The sequence below is a fragment of the Xyrauchen texanus genome, chromosome 15, assembly GCF_025860055.1.
Source record: "Xyrauchen texanus isolate HMW12.3.18 chromosome 15, RBS_HiC_50CHRs, whole genome shotgun sequence".
Taxonomy (NCBI): domain Eukaryota; kingdom Metazoa; phylum Chordata; class Actinopteri; order Cypriniformes; family Catostomidae; genus Xyrauchen; species Xyrauchen texanus.
Window position 1 is genome coordinate 10720458 of NC_068290.1, and position 20569 is coordinate 10741026.

Here is a 20569-nt window from a genome sequence, read left to right on the forward strand (position 1 = left end):
TTTTTACATTACAGACTATACACTGTATTGTTGGGTGGATTGATAGATAGATAGATGGATTGATTGATTGGATGGATGCATGCATGCATGGATGTTAATAGTTTCATAATTTATTTGTATTTATTTTATATATTACAGACGATTGATGGATGGATGGATGGATGGATGGATGGATGGATGGATGGATGGATGGATGGAGCTTTCAGCCTAGGAAATTTGTTAAGAGTCCTTTCAAATGGAAGATGATTGACAGTTTGATATTACCTGTAATACTGCTAATGGTTCCAACAGTGTTTTCAGTCAGTCTTAAAAGAACATTCCATTTATCAGTTGTCATGTGCCCCTGCTATTTCAGTGTTCTGGGAAACTAACCTTTTACCTAAAAATCAGTCATCAAATATCCCCAGAGAGCTGTTACTTTTACATGCATCTCTGTGCATAAGCCTCAAGGTTTCTGCAACAACAACTACAAAAATCAAAAACACTTTTAGCTGTTGCTAAATTAATAGTGGTACTTGCTGATGCAAGTGTATCTATTACTTGTGTTTATAATTAATTCATGATACTTTGGCAACTTGCTGTCCCACACGTCATGAACGATAATTAAAATTTTGTGACTTCTTGAAGAGAGGTGTGCTGTTATTTTTCTAAAAGTGCATTCAAACTACAATTTGCGCTTCATTCCTTTACCATTGAAAGGCATCAAAATACAGGAGACAGGAAACGCAAGCTCATGCAAAGAAATTTCACATTCCACTGCGGATGAAAGTTACATTTTGGTGAACGCTCACCAAATCTGGTTGATGAGAAGTGTGACCAATAGAAGATCAAATACTGACCTCCTGAGTAAATACAAGTAATACACATTTCAAAGCTGCATGTTTTGGTTTTTTTTTTGCAGGAAAGTGTGTAGATAGTATATTTTGACTCTAATATTATTCGTTTTTTTTATATTTATTATTCATTAAAAATAGAAGTCTTCATGCATGTTATCATATCCTGTCCATTGCGTTGTCCGAAATAATTTTGCATGTTCAAAGCCTAGTGTGACTTAATCTTAGTCTTAGATTGGATTTAAGATTTTCATCTGGCAGACAATAAAATAGGTCACAAAAATTCCACAGACTTGCATTGGAAAAGAGACCTGATCATATCTAGGGATCGGAATATCTGAAAGATCTTTTCCACCATTGGACCAAATGGTTGTTGTTGCAGAACTGTGCCCTTCTGAACCGATTTGGTCTCGTTGGCTCTGTTACAGTTTCTTTTTCCTCTGTGGTGCTGCAAAATCAGGATTTGAATGGAATGACTCAACAAGTGATCAATCAGTTGCCACATCAGTTAAGCCATTCCACCAGCACGGTTCTCTGTCCTGAGAACATGTTGCGAAGCATGTCGAGAATTCCATGATCAAACCATGTTCAAGTGGAAATGCTGCTGGAATCGTTATTCTGACTGATTTCCGTTCAGCCAGATGTTGGAAAAGCGTTATAACCTAGCAACACCCTAGTAACCGCATGTCCTAGAAACCACCAACAACACTTTAAAAGAATGGCAGCTAAGATATTAGAAAAATGTAGTTGTATTTTGCTCACTGTATGGAGATATCTTACCATGGCAACAATTAACTGTATAAACTGCTTCCTTTACTTTTTTGCCTATTTTATAGTGTCTGTATTGTACAATCAAATGGACTCAAGTCTTGAACTGAGCATGCTCTGTGATTGATAGGTGGGAGTTGGGGCAGACACCCATCTAATTCAATGAAATAATCTACCTCAGTAGCTGCTTGTCTAGGCTTTGTTTGGAAGTGAGTGTTTTAAAATTTCAGTCCAGGAACAGCCGTGACCATAATCACAGAGAAAGCAAACATTGAGCGAGTCCCTCAGACTAGTCATTTTTATACCCAGCCGTCGTACACACCCCTGTTTCTTCACCCTTGCCTCACCGTCCCTCCTTTCCCCAGTCTCTATTGTTTCTTTACTATTTTAGACACAAACTGCTGGATCGTCTTGGGGGAGTAACCAGACAGGGGAATAAACTGGTATCTGTGGGGAAGGAGGACTATAAATATCTCTTTCTGTGGCACTGATCTCAGAATAGGATTTATGGGCCTGCACTGAGTCCTGGCATTTGTTGTTGTGGTGTTCTCGAGAGAGCAAAGCTGACCAGAGGAAGCCATAGAGAATTCACATTTCATTCGGGTAGAGATGGAGTAAACAATTTAGTCTCCATTTTCAGTGATGTCTCTAAATAGTTTGAGTACTAAAATGTATAAATATAATACGCACAAATAGGGATTTACGAGACCACAAATATGAGCCTGTGAAAGAAATGTCCTTTCACGATATTTTGGGAATTCACAACAAGTGTGCAAGTAATTTTCTTAAAGTTGCTTTTTCGTACAAAATGATATCGAGTATCTTAAGTGAATAAGATTAATCTTTAAATATATATCTTACATTGTTTAGTCCATCTTCAGTTCAAAATCCCTCTCTGCTTTTTACAAAAACAAAGCATCACCACATGTACACTGTAAAAAATGTATTTTGCCTTTTAGTAATTAATTTTTAATAACTTAAATTGTTGAGTTAGAATAACTGCCCTGCATTGATCTTGTTGAGATAACTCAATTATTTATACATTTTTTGTTGGCTGATCTTGTGATAAGTTATCGAACTTAGAAAAACTGTTCATCTAAACAAGAGCACTACGCACATCACGCTCACATATTCGGATTCTCAGCATGCACTGCCACATGAATAAATTATGCAAATTGCAGTGTTACTGTCTTCTAATAATTGCTTTTTTTATGGTTTGCTGCTTTTATTCATGCTGTTGGTTGTTGATTTTGCCACCATCATTGTGATTTGTATGTAAAGTGTTGATGTCCGTGATCATGAAATCAACCAACAAATGGGCAGTGGTGGCTCAGCGGTGAAGGCTCTGGGTTACAGACCAGAATATCGGGGGCTCAAGCCCCAACACTGCCAAGATACCACTGTTGGGCCCTTGAGCAAGGCCCTTGACCCTATCTGCTCCAGGGGTGATGTATCATGGCTGACCCTGCACTCTGACCCCAACTTATCTGGAATATGTGAAAAAAACAAATTTCACTGTATATATGCAGAAATGTATGTATAATGTGTGACAATAGATCAATTATTATTATAAATGCCAGTTAATTTTACCTCTAACAATGGGATAGCCCTAACTACTCCTATGTTTATCACCGATAATATGATACGAGAGGGCTTAGTGACTTCAGCCGAAGAGGAAGACAGAGGCAAAACAAATAATTTCTTTTTTTTTTTAAGTTTACAAAGTCAAACCTTTTTCATTGGAATGACATGCACAAATGAAATGTTTACAGTAAGAACAGGAACTTTTAAGAAAGATAATAGGGTCCATTTTGCTTTCATGTTGACCTAAAATTTTAAAGCTCATAAAATGAAAAGCTTGAAAATGTAAGCTATCTCTTTCAATTGCCACTGCCATCCACATTTCCTCCGCAGAGTGGATTTTGTCCAAGAGAAAGTCAACATTGTGCTGGCCTACCTGAAGACAGAAGTATCTGTTTGAAGAAGCTCAGCTTTTCCTGCATGGTAGCCAGCCACCTTCAGGCTGCACTTCATCATAAGCACTTTGATTGCTGGCGCCACCCATGGGCACAAATATCAAACAACAGATAAGAGATAGACACTACAAGGGGAAGACAGAGGTGCACACTACATACACTCCGCACACTAGACTTTCACACTTTTTCTAAACACAAAGACATACATGAAGCTGAAATTTTGAATACAGAGCCAGTTTTGTTAGCTGGTGTTGCACATGATGTTCTTGTTTTTTTTTTTTTTTTTTTTATTTGGGCCCTAAAAGCACAAATAAAAGAAAGAAGCAAACTTACTTTAGTAGATTTTAGAGTGACTAACAAAGCCTGTCAAAAATGAGTCATATTTGACACCAAAATCTAAATAAATAATTAAATAATATTTTGCACAAATAAAATTAAACCTGTTTTAGGACCACTAAGTTTTGTCATGGCATTATATGAGACCCAAGCGTGAGTGCATCTCCCTTAAGAAACATGAAAAAATAAAAACTTGAATGGGTGTTAGGAGTGAATGCACTTGGCTGCAAAGGAAAGTTATCGGATGCTCCCTTGCTCCCTAATTAGGGAATTACTTAATCTCCAGTATGCTGTCTGTCTGCACTGGTCTATAAACAGTTTAAAATGGACCTTATTTTTATCCAAACTCCATATACAGCCTCTGGATGCAACATTTTCCAGCTTTTGGATGCATCCATTGATTCTCAATTTGATAATGCAAAAAGGTCAATGTTGTTTTGTCAAATGACTCTGCGTGTTGACATTTTCACCCTTTAATGGCAGCCTGGTGTCTCCTGAAGTGCCCCCCCCCCCCAACACACACACATTTCTCATTACCATGTTTTATTTTGTGCTTTAATGAATGAATAAATAAATGAATACATAAATGTGTCTGGACATGATTTTGTTTTTTACATTGGGGGGTCATTGTTTATTAGCTTTCCAGTATGTATTTCACAAACTAGTTAGAAACTTACAGAGAAGACACCGCTTAACTCCACACCGCATAATTCCACACAGTCTGCAGAGCCACCGTCAGTTCAGCTCTGTAAACAGTGCACTCTACTGGACAAACTAAGTTATGACACAATTCTAAAGCATTGCTTTCTGCATTATATGTCCTGAAATAAGTTTTCATATCTGCGCATATCAGAACACATATGCCAATACAGATATATCGGTGAAAGGCTAATGTCGGGCAGTACTTTGACCCACTGGAATGGTGATACAGTCAATTAAAAGTGAAACAATCTGTTTATAAACAACTGTTGGAAAAATTACTTGTGTCATGCACAAAGTAGATGTCCTAAACGACTTGCCAAATAGTTTGCCAATCTGAAATCTGTGGAGTGGTTAAAACATTAGTTTTAATGACTTCAACCTAAGTGCATGTACATTTCTAACCAACTGTACAGCATGCTTAACATTATTTATTATATATATGCTGTAATAGGCAAAAACAAAAAGTAAAACCTTCTGACATACACTACTGGTCAAACCTTTTGAAACACTTGACTGAAATGTTTCTCATGATCTTAAAAAACTTTTGATTTGAAGGTGTGTGCTTAAATGTTTGAAATCAGTTTTGTAAACAAAAATATAATTGTGCCAACATATTAATTTATTTCATTATAAAACTAAAATGTTTTTGAAATTGATGGATCAAATAACAAAGAAAAGCACCCAATAAGTGCCCAACATAGATAGGAACTCCTTAAATACTGTTTAAAAAAGCATCGCAGGGTGATACCTCAAGAAGTTGGTTGAGAAAATGTCAAGAGTACAGTCATGGCCAAAAGCATTGGCAGTGACATACATTTTGTGTTTCGCAAAGTTTTCTGCTTCAGTTGTTGTGGTGTTGATTAACATTGTTTCTAGATTATAGTGAAGAGTGATCAGATTTTAAATAATTGCAAAAAGCTTCATTGGCCCAAAACAATTTACTTTATCACAAAAACCCAAATTTCACTGTTTTTTTTAACATAATTTAACTAATCATATCAGCAGCACCTGGGGAAGTGTGAACGAGTACTAGTCAGGTGAAATCACTCTATCATTCTGATTGGATTATAAGAGCAGATTGATTGCTATAAAAGGAGGGAAGAAGTGCTTCCAATCATTGTGTTCTTGTTCGCAATGGTTACCTCTAAAGAAAGACGTGCAACCATCATCACTTTGAATCAAAATGGCCTCACATGCAAGGAAATTGCTGCAAAGAATATTGCACCTGAAAGAACCATTTACCGGATCATCAAGAACTTCAAGGAGAGAGGTTCAACTGCAGTGAAGAATGCTTCAGGACGTCCCAGAGTGTCCAGCAAGCACCAGGACCATCTCCTCCTGAGGAGTCCGCTACAGAATCGTGTCAACACCAGTGCAGAGCTTGCTCAATATTGGCAGCAGGTGGGTGTGAGTGCATCTGCATGCACAGTGAGGCGAAGACTTTTGGACAATGGCCTGGTGTCAAGAAGGGCTGCAAAGAAGTTTTGACCAGTAGTGTATCTCATACAAATTCATGCCATACTTATGCCAAGTTGGGAGTAGAAACAAACACAATAGAGGTAAACCACTAAAACCAAGACAACAAAATAAATTATTAGTAAATACAGTTCAAAACAGTTTACCTAGTGAAGAAATCTCAAACAACTTATTTTAACTTTGTATTTCTGTCATCTGTGGCCTGCTGTTAAGAGCTCCATACACACTGCTGGTTTTCTAAACTCTTCTGCTCCCAGACAACATTTCTAAATCAAAACCTTTTGTTGTAAGAGATTTAAAGCTTTGGCTTTTCTTTATTCCAATAAATGATGTATCTGGTTCAAACAAAGTCCTTATGAAAACCAGCAGTGCCTGTAGTAAGCAACACTGCCCTCTGTTGGTCATTTCGTCTTAATTAATATGCAGCATGTATCTACAGAGTATCGTGTATCTACCAATCAAGTGGTAAGAACATTGTATTTGCATTCTAACTCAACAGGCAATATTAGTTGAATATATTTAGGCTTATTATAAGAGTAAAAACAACTAAACCACAAATTGACAAAAAGTTAAGTTTTGGACATCCATGGTGGTAATTACATTGTATTCTTTGAAATACCTTGGAGTTTAATGGAGCAAATACTTCTTTGTAAAGGTGGTTTGTATATACATTTTTAAATTTACTTATTTAGTGTCATTTTGACTTCTTTGGCTGGATTACTTATAAAGAGCAAAATATTTAAATTTTACTTAATTATTAAATATGCTGAATATATTGCAAGTACAGCCTAACACTTTTAAGTGAATATTATAATTATTATTATTAATGTCTTATCTAGCCTTGTATTAAACCTACACAAAATAAACGCCATGGTTACATACAAAATAGCAATTTGACAATAAATATTTTGTAATATTCAGTGGAGTCTCAGGGTCATTATTTAGTGTGGAGCACAAACAATCACATAATCAATTACTTGACCAATATTTGAAACGTTCATGAATAATTCTAAATCATCCAATTATGCATGAATTTAATTAGCACGAATTTCACGTTTAGAGCAGAATTGTCCACTACTAGTAACCGTGTAACTGTGTTAACTGAGCTTCACAGGTGTGCTTCTCATGTTACACTTTATGTTCACATCAGTGACTATGAAGATCTATGAACTTGTGAATATGTGTATGCGCTTTAATTAAAAAAAATAATAATAATTTTGTGCAGCGGTTGATTGACAGATAGAAGTTTCACACTATAACTCATTGGTTTCACTGGACTAAAAAGGGGAGTAAAACAAATCTAGCATAAAAGCCTATCTACTGTCAAGTATGTGCCATTATAATAGATGCTATGCCCCTCAATGCACAAGTACTTCATCCATCCATCCATCGTCAACCGCTTATCCTGTGTACAAGGTCGCGGCACAAGTACTTATAAAATGAAAACAGGTGTAACTGATAAGAAAAAAAAACATGACAGAAATTTTACAGTGAGTGACAAATAAATTATTTTTGGGGGCAACCTCTGAACATGATGCCACACAAACACCCCTAATAATTTAATCTCAGCACAAAACACCACTAAGACATGCACAATCTGCACATCCACGTCAAAATGCTCAAGTGAACATGAAAGTAAACCACAAATAGGCAAATCTTCAAAGGGTACCCACGCATAGCAAATGAGAACGATTGAATGGCTTTTATGCAACATACCTTAATAATAATAGAATTTCTCAAAACAATAGGAACTTTTTTCTAGTATAATTGACATAAAACACGTTTAAATTGTGGAAAATATATTTATTCTTAAAATAAATTTATGATGATGTCATGCAGTTTGCAACATCACCAACTCTCTTAGCCCCATTTGTCCCTAATGTAGAGCTGTTTATTTTAATGATTATGGATAACCTCACAGGATTTGGCCTGACCAGGGACACGTTCAATCTCAAAACGGTGTGCACCGTTTTGCCTCGGTTTCCGGGTTGAACGACGTGTTTTCTAAACGGTGTGAAACGGTGTGCAGCAGGGCTTTGAGGTACATTTTCTCTTGTTTGGTGGGTGTGTCAGAGGTGTTACCCAATCAGCAGTGACGTATATATAAACCCCGCCATATTAAAAAGGCAGTGTGCACAATGGATCCAATTAAAGTCCTTGGTGTAAGCTTGGTGTATGCAACAAATGAAGACATTAGAAGAAATGTTTCCCTTCACTCGATTGGGATGTTCTTAGCTATTCTGGACTGCATGGGCAGTGACTGTAACATCAAGCATATTTTGTAGTATTAAATGCATATTTAAACCGATTTCATCAGGCTCCGAAAATTCTTCAAAAGAAAGAATAGTATGGCCTTCTCAGCCGCCATAGTTGCAACGCTTGCGTAACACAACAGGTTTCAAAGCACCACCTTTCCGTTTAAATAAACATTTTGCAATGTTTTGTCAGGGCTGAACGTGCCCCAGGTGTTACTTACACGTCAACTTGTTACCACTAAAGGGAGCTGTGTCATAAACATAGTGCTGTACTGTCTTAAAGTGTTTGTTCAACCAAAAATGAAAATTCTCTCATCATTTACTCACCCTCATGCCAATCCAGATGTGTATGACTTTCTTTCTTCTGCTAAACAGTAACGCAGCTTATTAGAAGAATATCTCAGATCTGTAGGTTCATACAATGCAAGTGTATTGGTGACCAGAACTCCAAAAGCTCCAAAAAAAGAAAAATATAGTCAGCATAAAAGTAATCCATCAGTGATTTAATCAGTGTCTTCTGAAGTGATCCAGTTGGTTATGGGTGAACTATTTTTAATATAAATCTTGACAGCCATCTCCTTGGCAATCATTTAAAGTTCTATTACACTTCCTATAGCACCTTCTAGCACTCTGTGTATGCATCAAGCACTAGGAAGTGTAATCGATCTTGAAATCAAGATCGTGCAATGGCAAGATGTGCACGGCTGTGAAAAATGTTTTACATTCTCACCTAAAATCAAATGATTCAGAAGACATATGGATTACTTTTATGCTGCCTATATGTGCTTTTTGGAGCTTCAAATGTTTGATCAGTAGTCACTATTCGTATTATACCTACAGAGCTGAGATATTATTCTAAAAAACTATTTTTTTTATGTTCTGCAGAAGAAAGCAAGTCATAAACATCTGGGATGCGATGAGGGTGAGTAAATGATTAGTGAATTTTCATTTTTGTGTGAACTGTTCCTTTAATTTATTCCACAACGGAATTGGAAGTGTCCAGAAAGGCTTTGGCTGAGATTCCGAAGACTTTTTGTGCGATTTAAAAAATAATTATTTTAACAAGTATTAATTAGTTTCCAACAATGTAGAAATCCAAAGTACTAATTTACCATGAAATGAACATTAAAGATTGAATACCAATTACAGTGTACTATGACCTTGTGAGCTGTGTGTCTTCGCTGTGAATGGCTACAGATCTGTAATGTTTTCCCAGCATCACACATCAACTAGTCCATTACAGTATTACTGGAGTAGCGATGAGAAATAGTAAAGCTATGGATGGCAACTTAATGAAGACAAACAGACTAGAATGTTATTTTGTGAGGCTTCTTTGCAGATATAGAGATAGACCGATGCCTCAGAGTACATTATAGAGTGTGTATTGCCATTTTGTATAGGACCATTAAGACTCAATACTGCAGTCCACCCATCAAAATCGAGTGGGCAGCTGGTTTCCATGCAACAAAGCTGACTTTGAAAGAAGAATGAAAACCAAGTCATAAAACAATTACGAATTATGCAATAAACGTAGCTTCTCGTATAGGTAATAGGTTTCAAGTAGCTAGGATGATATAGTGTGTTGATAGATTCTGGCCCAATCTGTGGTGATATTTTCAACTCAAATGCCTAAGGAATACAAAGAAAAAAGAGACAGAAGCCAAGAAAGAGTGTCTGTATCAGGGGTAGGCATCTATTTTGGTACAGGGGCCACATCATGCTTTAAGTAGTGCATAGGGTGCCACATTGTACTCCATTGATTTGGTTATTGTATCTTTTAAACCCATAAATAGTTGTGTTCTCAATTTTCTGAAGTGTTTATGTTACTGATGAGACTATTCTGCAGTAGTATTGTATTAGAGCAGAATATTGCACTAGAGATCGCTACATTTGTTCAAAGTGGAAAGCAAGAGCTAGAAATAGTGCCCTCACATGCATGGTTTCCAAATTGCACCAAATAAGTGTAGTATTAGGTGGAATATTTCCAATTTGCAAAAGTATTAATCTCTATTTGGGAGGTTTGCATCTCAAATCTGGCAACCCTGAGGATGTTAAACATTTGTATAGGCACCATAGGTCCAAGTGTAACTGAAATATCCAATAAATAATGGGCTAGTAGAATAAATGAGCCGCGGGAGGTATGTTGCCCATGTCTGGTCTAAATGAATAATAAACCCAGCAAAAAAAGAAATGACCTCTCACTTTCAACTGCTTTTATTTTCAGCAAACTTAACATGTGTAAATATATGTAAAAGATAGAAAGATTCAACAACTAAGATATATACTGAACAAGTTTCACAGACATGTGACTAACAGAAATTGAATAATGTGTCCCTGAACAAAGGGGGCGGGTCAAAATCAAAAGTAACAGTCAGTATCTGGTGTGGCCACCAGCTGCATTAAATACTGCAGTGCATCTCCTCCTCATGGACTGCACCAGATTTGCCCATTCTTGCTGTGAGATCTTACACCACTCTTCCACCAAGGCAATTGCAAGTTCCCGGACATTTCTGGGGGGAATGGCCCTAGCAGGTCCCAGACATGCTCAATGGGATTGAGATCCAGTCTCTTCGCTGGCCATGGCAGAACACTGAAATTCCTGTCTTGCAGTAAATCACATACAGAACGAGCAGTATGGCTGGTGGCATTGTCATGCTGGAGGGTCATGTCAGGATGAGCCTGCGGGAAGGGTACCACACGAGGGAGGAGGATGTCTTCCCTGTAACGCACAGCGTTGAGTTGACCTGCAATGACAACAAGCTCAGTCCGATGATACTGTGACACACCGCCCCAGACCATGACGGACCCTCCACTTCCAACCTGATCCCACTCTAGAGTACAGGCCTCAGTGTAACGCTCATTCCTTCGATGATGAATGCGAGTTCGACCATCACCCCTGGTGAGAAAAACGTGACTCGTCAGTGAAGAGCACTTTTTGCCAGTCCTGTGACTGTCTGGTCCAGCGAAGGTGGGTTTGAGCCCACAGCCGATGTTGTTGCCGGTGATGTCTGGTAAGGACCTGCTTTACAACAGGGCTACAAGACCTCAGTCCAGCCTCTCTCAGCCCATTGTGGATAGTCTGAGCACTGATGAAGGGATTGTGCATTCCTGGTATAACTCGGGCAGTTGTTGTTGCCATCTTGTCCCTTTCCCGCAGGTGTGATATTTGGATATAACGATCCTGTGCAGATGTTGTTACACATTGTCTGCCACTGCGAGGATGATCAGCTGTCCTTCCTGTCTCCCTGTAGCCCTGTCTTCGGTGTCTCACAGTAAGGACATTGCAATTTATTGCCCTGGCCACATCTGCAGTCCTCATGCCTCCATGAAGCATGCCTAAGGCACATTCACGCAGATGAGCTGGGACCCTGGGCATCTTTCTTTTAGTGTCCTAAGTTTTTATAACTGTGACTTTAATTGCCTACCATCTGTAAGCTCTTAGGGTCTTAATGACCGTTCCACAGGTGCATGTTCATTAACTGTTGATGGTTCATTGAACAAGCATGGAAAATATTGTTTAAACCTTTTACAGTAAAGATCTGTAAACTTATTTGGATTTTTACAAAATTATCTTTAAAATACAGTGTCCTGAAAAAGGGGCGTGTATTTTTTTGCTGAGTTTACAACTATATTTGGACATTTTCTGAAGAAAATGTAACAGGTTCTTCCCTGTGGAAAACTCCCAGCAACGAGTTATGCATTTAATTCCCATAGAGACCAACCAATCAATAAACAGAATTTCAAACTGGTACAATATATGCATGAAATTTGAGCTAGCCGACTATCCAACATGCTATTTTAAGAAAGGAAACATCTGTGAGCAAATAAAGTTACTCATTCCATATTTATTTATTGACTGATGTATCAACAACTTGTAATACACTTCCCTCGTCTCGTTCCAAATACATATATTTTCTTTCTACCATAGTAGAGAAAAAATGTTTTCTTATTAAAATCATGGTTAACTTTAGGGTTTGGGTAAGGGGTTACCCTTACACTTAGGGTGTTAAACAGGAAAATTTGTTTTGCTCTATGGGAGTAAACGTGTGTTCTTGTACGAGCCAGCTCATTTTGAGTGGTTATCTATAGGGTGTTGAATGCTATGTAGCTCAAGTCAAAAGAGGCCACCCTTTAGTCTCTGTTCTATTTTGGTCATATATAATAAGGCTTCAATCACATCTTTAATGTTCTGACAAGTTCCATGGGATTTTTAGACCTGGTTTATTGTCCGCTAGGTGAAAATAACATTTTAAAAAGGGCCCTAACTTATGGTTAGGAGACCAGTTGCAGTATATAACCAGTTGCTTCAATATGATCACAAGGGAAGTCTGCATATTTCCAAATGTTCCAGTACCCTGGAATCAGCCCCATTAAGTCTAGTAACTGACAAGCAGCATCTCACATAAGACATTTTTGCTTCTGATTAATTGTGTATACCTTGTCCTGGCGTGACCTGCAGTGTGTTGCGTCAGCAGTGTGGAAGACCTATTTTTTTTCCCCATTAGAATGAATTGTTAGAAAGGATTAATCAAGATTTACCCAAACGAAAATGTTAACATAACAATGAACACATAGGCTATAACTGTGTGACAAACAGATAGTTTAAGGTAGCTACAAGTATTATGCTGTTAAATCTCAATATAACTTTTCTAAACTGCTTAACTGGCTTAACTTCAAATTCATTAAACATTAGAGTTGTGTGGGGGTGGGGTTTATGAAGTGCAATCTGCTGTCACGTCACTATCAAGTTGCATTGTGGGATATGGAGCTGCCTGGAGCATACATCAGAGTAAGCTCACTCCCTCAGTCAAAATCAAGGGGTTGAGGGTATGTCAACAGAAAATTCCCTCGCCCATTTAATGAATTGGAACGGAATTGGACTTCCAAAATGGTGGTGGAGATTCTCCAGAGGGAAAGTGCTTAGGGGAGTTAGCGGGTGGATGTTTAAAGTAGTGGAACGCAGCTCAAAATTCTTGTCCCGCATTGAAACCAGGAAGTAATCACGTTCACATAATAAGTGACGACTGCGATTCAGAGGTTCAGTTTTCCCTCTAAAGACTTTTGCACACCAAATGCAAATTATTGAGATTTTGAACTTTAGATCACTTTTTCATACATGTTCAGATCTTAAATATGTTTCTTCGCCAAGTATTAATAATTTTAATACTATTGCTGTGTCTTGCAGTGCACTTTGTATATAACCTACTGTATGTCTTTGTATAAAAATGTCTTTGTATGCTAAAAACAGCTATAGGCACAATATTGCTAGTAACACAACTACGTAGTTATATTAAAGAAAGTATGACACAAAGCCATCATAAATAAATAAAATATTCTTAGCTGTACTAGTATAATTATATGAGTTAATAAAATAACTGTGATAAAATTTTCGCTGCAAAGCCATGAGTTGGAAATTATCTTCTCAGTTCAGTCAACTCTGCTGACAAAATCCGATTAAAAAAAAATGTCATTGCAACAATGTAGCAAGACATTTTATTTAGCATAACCAGACAATTTAAATGTAACAGCTAACTTTTTGACGACTATTATCAGCTAACTACAGGTTTGGTCTACTGTTGGCACCAGTTTTTTTGCCACTGCATTTTCGTTTGTGGCATAAGTAGTGATGTTGCCAAAGTATTGTTTTATTGGTAGAGATTGGTGTGTTATTGCTTGCATTAAACCAATTAATAATTACATACTCTATTGATGGTTAGGTTTAGGGTTGGGGTTTGGGGGCACTCAATAAAATATGCATTTTACTTCACTGTATTACATCATTCACAGCTAAAAACAACTCGCTTTACAACTCACTTTTGGCACACTTCATATGTCCCCTTCCCACTTCCCACTTTGGCCACTGGGGGCAGTGCTTCAAATGTACAGACTGAGTTCACCTCAAGAAAATTCTGTTTCTGAATTTACTGTGAGATCAGTCTGGATGCTTGCCTAAGCAAGTACAACTAATGAATGCATGAATAAATAAATGAATGAATCACCAAATAAATTAATAAACAAAGTGAGCAATTAAAGTTGATGTAAGCGAGTGTAGCCTTTCTGGAACTTCCCTGAGACTGAGCCCTTAAATTAGACACACCCCTTCTTTTCTAAAAACCGTCCTCCAAATATAGTGTTGAGATGTCACTGCTGTGCATCTTCTTACGGTTGTCAAATACAACAGTAACAAAATAGTTGAATATGTTGAATGTAAAACCTGAATATTACATTAATCCTGAATGATCTGCTTCAACTACTACGCTATGAGACTGTGCAAAATGATTGACAGGCAGAAAGCACATCAAAGTCTTCTGAGTGGCTGATCAAAGAATGTGTTGGTGAGCTGCGATCACATTGTTGTTTGCTGTTTACACAGACCTGCCAAGGACACTTATTTAATTGATATCTTTCAAGGAGATTACAGCACCTTTAAGAAGAAGCTTCTGCATAAAGCTGCAGTTTCCAGAGGTATAAAGGCCCCAAACACTGTGATCTTTGCTGTAGCATTCAAAATGAATGGAACAACCCAATAATAAACACACATGAAATCAGCAATCTTTCAGAGCTGCATTTTCTAATTTTGAGCTGATACACACTCAGCCTCATTATCGAACTTCATTCTACCCCCCTGATGAGTCACCAGGCAAATCACCTCATGGAGAAGAACCATCATCTGATACTTTTTATCTTCTCCAAACTTTCTGGAATAATTTCCCCACTGAGTCAGAAAAACACGAGAGGAAAAAGGGGGTGATTGTTAGAACAGGTTGTTAATGTCAGACTGCAATGGGTAATGGCCTTGGCATTTAAATAAGAAGGGAACATCAGGAATTGCACAAATGTTCTTGGAGCCAACCTGAAGGAACAAAGCTACTTTTGAATTCAAATATTGGCACCCGAAGAGTGCTGTTAAAGATGAAATGTGTAATTTCTGTGCCACTAAATGGAATGTTAAAAATAATAACAGTTTTCAAACAGTTCTAAAATGTACTTCCTTTGTGCTGTCAACTAGAATCTTTCCAAAATGGTTAAAAAAAAATATAATAATTTTAATTGGCAAACATACCTCTGGAGCAAAAACTTCAAATTGCTAATCCCTATATTGAATAAAACAATTAACATGTAATAATAGAATGTAATAACTGTGGAGGACTGCATTGATAGCTATGTTGAAAAGTCAGTGGATATACTTTATTATATTCTACACCTTTATGGCAAGTATGGCCCCATTATTAGACAGATGGTAACTTTGCACTGGCAACAAGAAAACTGTGGGTGTCAGCAGAGTTACATCAGGGCTCTTCCAGAATAGGGCTTAATCAACAAACATTTTACACCTTTAATTTGATTTGCATTTACACACTAATCATCTATCTAAATGTATTTTTCCTCATAATTTTTTGTGCTTTGAACAGGATCCAGAAAATCTGAATTTTGAACAGGACTTAACAGATACTGTATATTCAATCACTTCAGGGTACAAATTCTTCCTTCCATAAAGGAAACTTTAGCATCCATTGGGTATATTTTATGAACAAAGCCACATGTGTAAGAGGACGAGAGCCTCGTTTTTACCAGAAACTAATTATCTAGCAAAACATAGATCCAAATGAAATAAATTGGGTTAAATGCATATGATTTTTCAATGCAGAACTATTGACACATGCTTAATGTTGGATCACAATAGCCCATTTCCCACCTACAGTCCCAGCACTTTTCCCTTAGTCACTTCTAGATGAGAACTCTTAAGAGAACTGGGACACCCGAGGAGATTTTTTTTTACACTTGCATAGCACTCACTAAAGTAATCTAGTAGTTTCCAGTAGTTACCTAATCAGTGTTTTTGGATGCACGGAACACTTTAGAAAACTGGTCTCTGAACAATTTAAAAAGCACCTTATTATCGTACCTCCATTTACAGCCTCCAAAGGCATCATTTTCCAGTTTTTGGACGCAGCCTGTATCTTCAGGTTACAATTTATACTGGGTGCATGAGCCGTGTAGTGCTGGATCCTGCAGCCGGAGTAAGAGGAGAGATAAGGCGGTCAGCCTACCATGCAGTACACGATGAACGCAGTGGACAACTTGTTGAAAATGCAACATAAATCTATTTATCAACCGTCATTTACAAAAAAGGCTTTTATGACTAAACATAAATTACTGTACTGGAATGCTCATTGGCTTAAAGACGTCTTGATGCTAGTTAACCATGCACGCAGAAAACATACACGCAATAATTCCATCATGTAAACTAGATTACATGATGGTTTAGTATATAATAGAGTTCAATTACCCACTCTTGATAAACATCTTTAATATTGTTTTCCATCATCCCAGGAACTTTTTTATTTAGTAATCAAGAAAACATTGTTTTATGATAGTTCTGTTAAGGGAATTGTAAAATTAGCATAATCTCCTGAGTAGCAGGCTAGCAGCTACAAGTTTGTTTACAAATGGCGGCTGCTGACACCTCGCATCTCTCATTGCTTTGTGTGTCATAGCTTTTTTAACAATCACAAGCTGCAGCACCTCCTGCAGTCCCTCTACACCCCTAAAAGTACCTACCCTGGATTAGGAGCTAAAAATATCTCTTAAAACGTCCACAAGGTGGATCTATATTTCCTTAGATGCAAAAACAATGAAAAGGACTAGTCTTGTGGAAAAATACCTAAAACTGGCTTTAGTCCCTGCAGTGGAAAAGGGCCTATTTTGTCTGCAGAGAGACCAGCTAGATCCCTTGGACATTGGTTTAGAATATTGTTAAACTTAACCAAATATTTAACTTCCTAGTGGTCATGTTAAACACAACATCTGGCAATGTGACATTAATTCATAATTTTAATACGTTGAAATCAGATAAATACACTGACCACTTAAGGTGCATTAAAAAATGTTTTTATGAAATACTGGGCCAATCATTAAATAAAAATGTAACTGGTCTTAAAAAAAAGCTGTCATTTAAACTGAATAAATTCTGCACTATGACTCATACTAATTTTCCAAGTATTCAAAATATTATTAATAGAAAATAGGTGTGCTAAAAAGTCTTCTTACATTAATAATCATGTATTTCGTGCCATAAGAGAAAACATTTCTGGAACCAGTATTTGTAACAGCTCTAACATGCCTGTAATGATTCATGAGCAGATCCAGGGCAATTTCTGCATGCTGGTCTGCACACTAGAATAGGCTGTATGATCGATACTGTGTTTGGTTTCTGAAAAATGGTAGACTCAAGCAAACAGAGTTTGGCATGCCATTGTGGAGTGATTTCAGTGGTTGAGTTTAAAATTGGTATAATGTTTTATATGAAGTACAGGAGACTGTGAGAGAAAATAATCAAGGCAAAGAATTCACTTTGTGAATTTCAGATCACCATCCTGTGGCACGGTATATAGTAGAGTGGAACGTTTGTCCAATATTTTACTAGGGAATCTCAAAATTCTTCCAAGACAGTTGCAGTAAAATAAGTATTTACATGAATTAAGCATTCTGCCTGACCCTAGAGGTGTTTAAGAAAGGCTTGCTGTATCTGTGAAAATCCAGTTCTGTTTGATGTCCCTTTTCTCTTCAGAAGCTTTTCAGTCCAGATGTGTAACATGTGGTAATATTGTGTACTTGACAGGATAACAAATATTGGAGGTTACAGGAAAAGGCTTTGTCAACATCTGAACTGGCAAGCAACCTAAATGAAGGACAATTGTAGTCATAACACACAATGTCGTAAAACATAAAAATTTGCAAAAACATGTGAAGAGTGTAAAATTGACTGTTTAAGTAACATATATGAAAACAATCCATTGCCAGATCTTGTATTATCTTTATCCATTTCTCATATTACATGTGCCATAATAGTGGTCTTTATATTTTTGTGTTTTTTCTCGACAAACTTTATACCGTGATGTTAAATCCTTCGTTTGACATCCGCAAAAAGATTAATTTGCAGTTTTGTTGTTGTTTTTTTTTTTTCATTTGCAAAATTCATTGGTCATTGCACCGATATTCCTCCATGATGACTGGCTACAAAAAGCTTCTACACAGTAATCTAGGCACATGATTGACCATTTTCCGGTGAGCGTTATTCCGTTCCTGTTTCTCAACGTTTCAGAGTGTGAGAGCTCCCATTGGCTGGTCGATGGCTTGTGTTGGTCATCGACTTGCAGCGGATTGGCTGAATGAGCTACTGTCAGTCATCGACTTGCAGCGGATTGGCTGAAAGGCTCCCACGCCTGACACGCCTTGTTCTACCTGTCTCGCTGTGAGAGGCTAAAAGATTCTTCTAGCTGAGTTGATCCGCCCTGTTCACCCTGTCTTACTGGTGGATCTCGCGTGCCGAGTGGTGCAAGCCGGCTAGCATGTCACACAGACGTGGAATCTAGTGCAAATAAATACATTTAGTACATAATAAAAAAGCCAAATAGCTGCAGCTAGAACAAAGCCCTGGTTGTGGAGTTACATTGGAGCCGAGGGGTGAAAGAGGAGTGCTTGGCGGTGGGAAGTGTTTTCCTGACCAAATCCTCCACCAGCACGGCTCGCTCAGAACATGGCGGAACACCACACCACATCCGACTTTAAGCACAAAGCCAGCTCTAATACAGGGCGTTCGGTCTCGGGCAACGGGCGTCCCAATTCCCCGGCTGGATGTAGTGGAGGCCTGTCCGGGGGACTGGCGCATCCGGCGGGATGGCAGTCGTTGCTGTCGTTCACAATTCTCTTTCTGGCCTGGTTGGCAGGGTTCAGCTCTCGACTTTTCGCAGTTATTCGTTTCGAGAGCATCATTCACGAGTTTGACCCATGGTGAGTAAAGAGTTTGGGATTAAACTGATTTGCGCATAATAATCTGTCGTTTTTGGATGCAACGCAAGAATGAATTGAATGCGTGAGCGCGGTTCCATGTGTCAGTGGTTGCAGTCTCTGTGCAGCACGTCAATGAATGACAATTTTGACACGGAACTGCTTGACTGTTGCCCTATTTTAGTAATACACGATAATCGGAATTTACTTTTTATGTAATGTGGCAACAGCATATTATCAAATGTACTACCTATTGCTTTCAAAAGCATTTTTGCAGGAGATCTCATAAAAAACACAAGGAAATGATCAGCAAAAAAGGTATTTCCATCAACTCGATAAGAACTATGGTTGACCACAAATATATTTAAATAGTTAGAAATTGAATGTACACAACTACTCTTAGTGTTTGTTAAAGACATATTATACAGTGTTACAGAAACGTACAAAACTGTACACGGTTTTTCGTTTTACCCATAAGACTATGTTTCATAATGAAAGTCATATTTCCAAATATGTTAATAGCGCGTGACTTAATATTCGAATGCTCGCGCGCAGTGTTGGTGACTGGATTTCGGTTGAACGTTTCTTCACAAAGTTGTAACACACAAACTTTTAAAGGTGCTCTAAGCGATTTTTTTTCTTGGAAAATATGTAAAAATGTTTCCTACTCTCTGAAAGATATGAATGAGTAAGTGTCTTGTGATATCTCACCGGTCTCTGTGACATCTCTAGACTCGGCAAACAAAAATGTGATTGCAGGTCGTGGTCTTGGACGCTTTCTGCCTGTCAATCATTTTGCGTGTTCTCTATTATTATTGAGACTTAAGCATTTTTACATGTTGTTCATAACATTTGTCAGTTGAGGGAGCTATTTTGCTGCTGTTGATTTTGAAAAACTATTTTGCTCCGTGTTGGTCACAATTGTTTATTTGCTCACTGGAAGTTTTTTTGTATTGGCACCATCTGAGTAAATTCTAAAGAGCCTGTTATGCATAAAAAGCCCAGTAGATCAGCAGTTACAGAAATACTCAAACCAGCCCATCTGGCACCAACAATCATGCCATGGTCTGAGATCAATTTTTTTCCCCATTCTGATGGTTGATGTGAACATGATGCACCTGACCCGTATTTGCCTGATTTTATGCATTGCACTGCTGCCACACAATTGACTGATTTGGTAATCACAAGGGTGATTGTTGGTGTTTGATGGGCTGGTTTGAGTATTTCTATAAATGCTGATCTCCAGGGATTTTCACACACAATAGTCTAGGGATATGTGAAAACAAAGAAATTTCACTGTATATATGCAAAAATGTATGAATAATGTGTTACCAAATTAAAGGCTTCTATTCTTCTAATTAGGCTGATTTGAAGATCAAACAAGTGTTAGCAGTGTGCTAAACCTTCCTCATAGGTGAAAATAATGATATTC

General features: G+C 37.7%; 1 protein-coding gene across 1 annotated transcript in view; it reads left to right on the forward strand.

Annotated features, from left to right (window-relative positions):
• The first annotated feature begins 18653 nt into the window (after positions 1-18653).
• The window catches only part of stt3b (STT3 oligosaccharyltransferase complex catalytic subunit B), a 71847-nt gene continuing 69931 nt past the window's right edge, over positions 18654-20569 (forward strand). Inside the window, exon 1 of the mRNA XM_052144704.1 lies at positions 18654-19140. Coding sequence (XP_052000664.1) covers positions 18887-19140 — 254 coding nt within the window. The 5' untranslated portion in view covers positions 18654-18886. The remainder of the gene's footprint in view (positions 19141-20569) is intronic.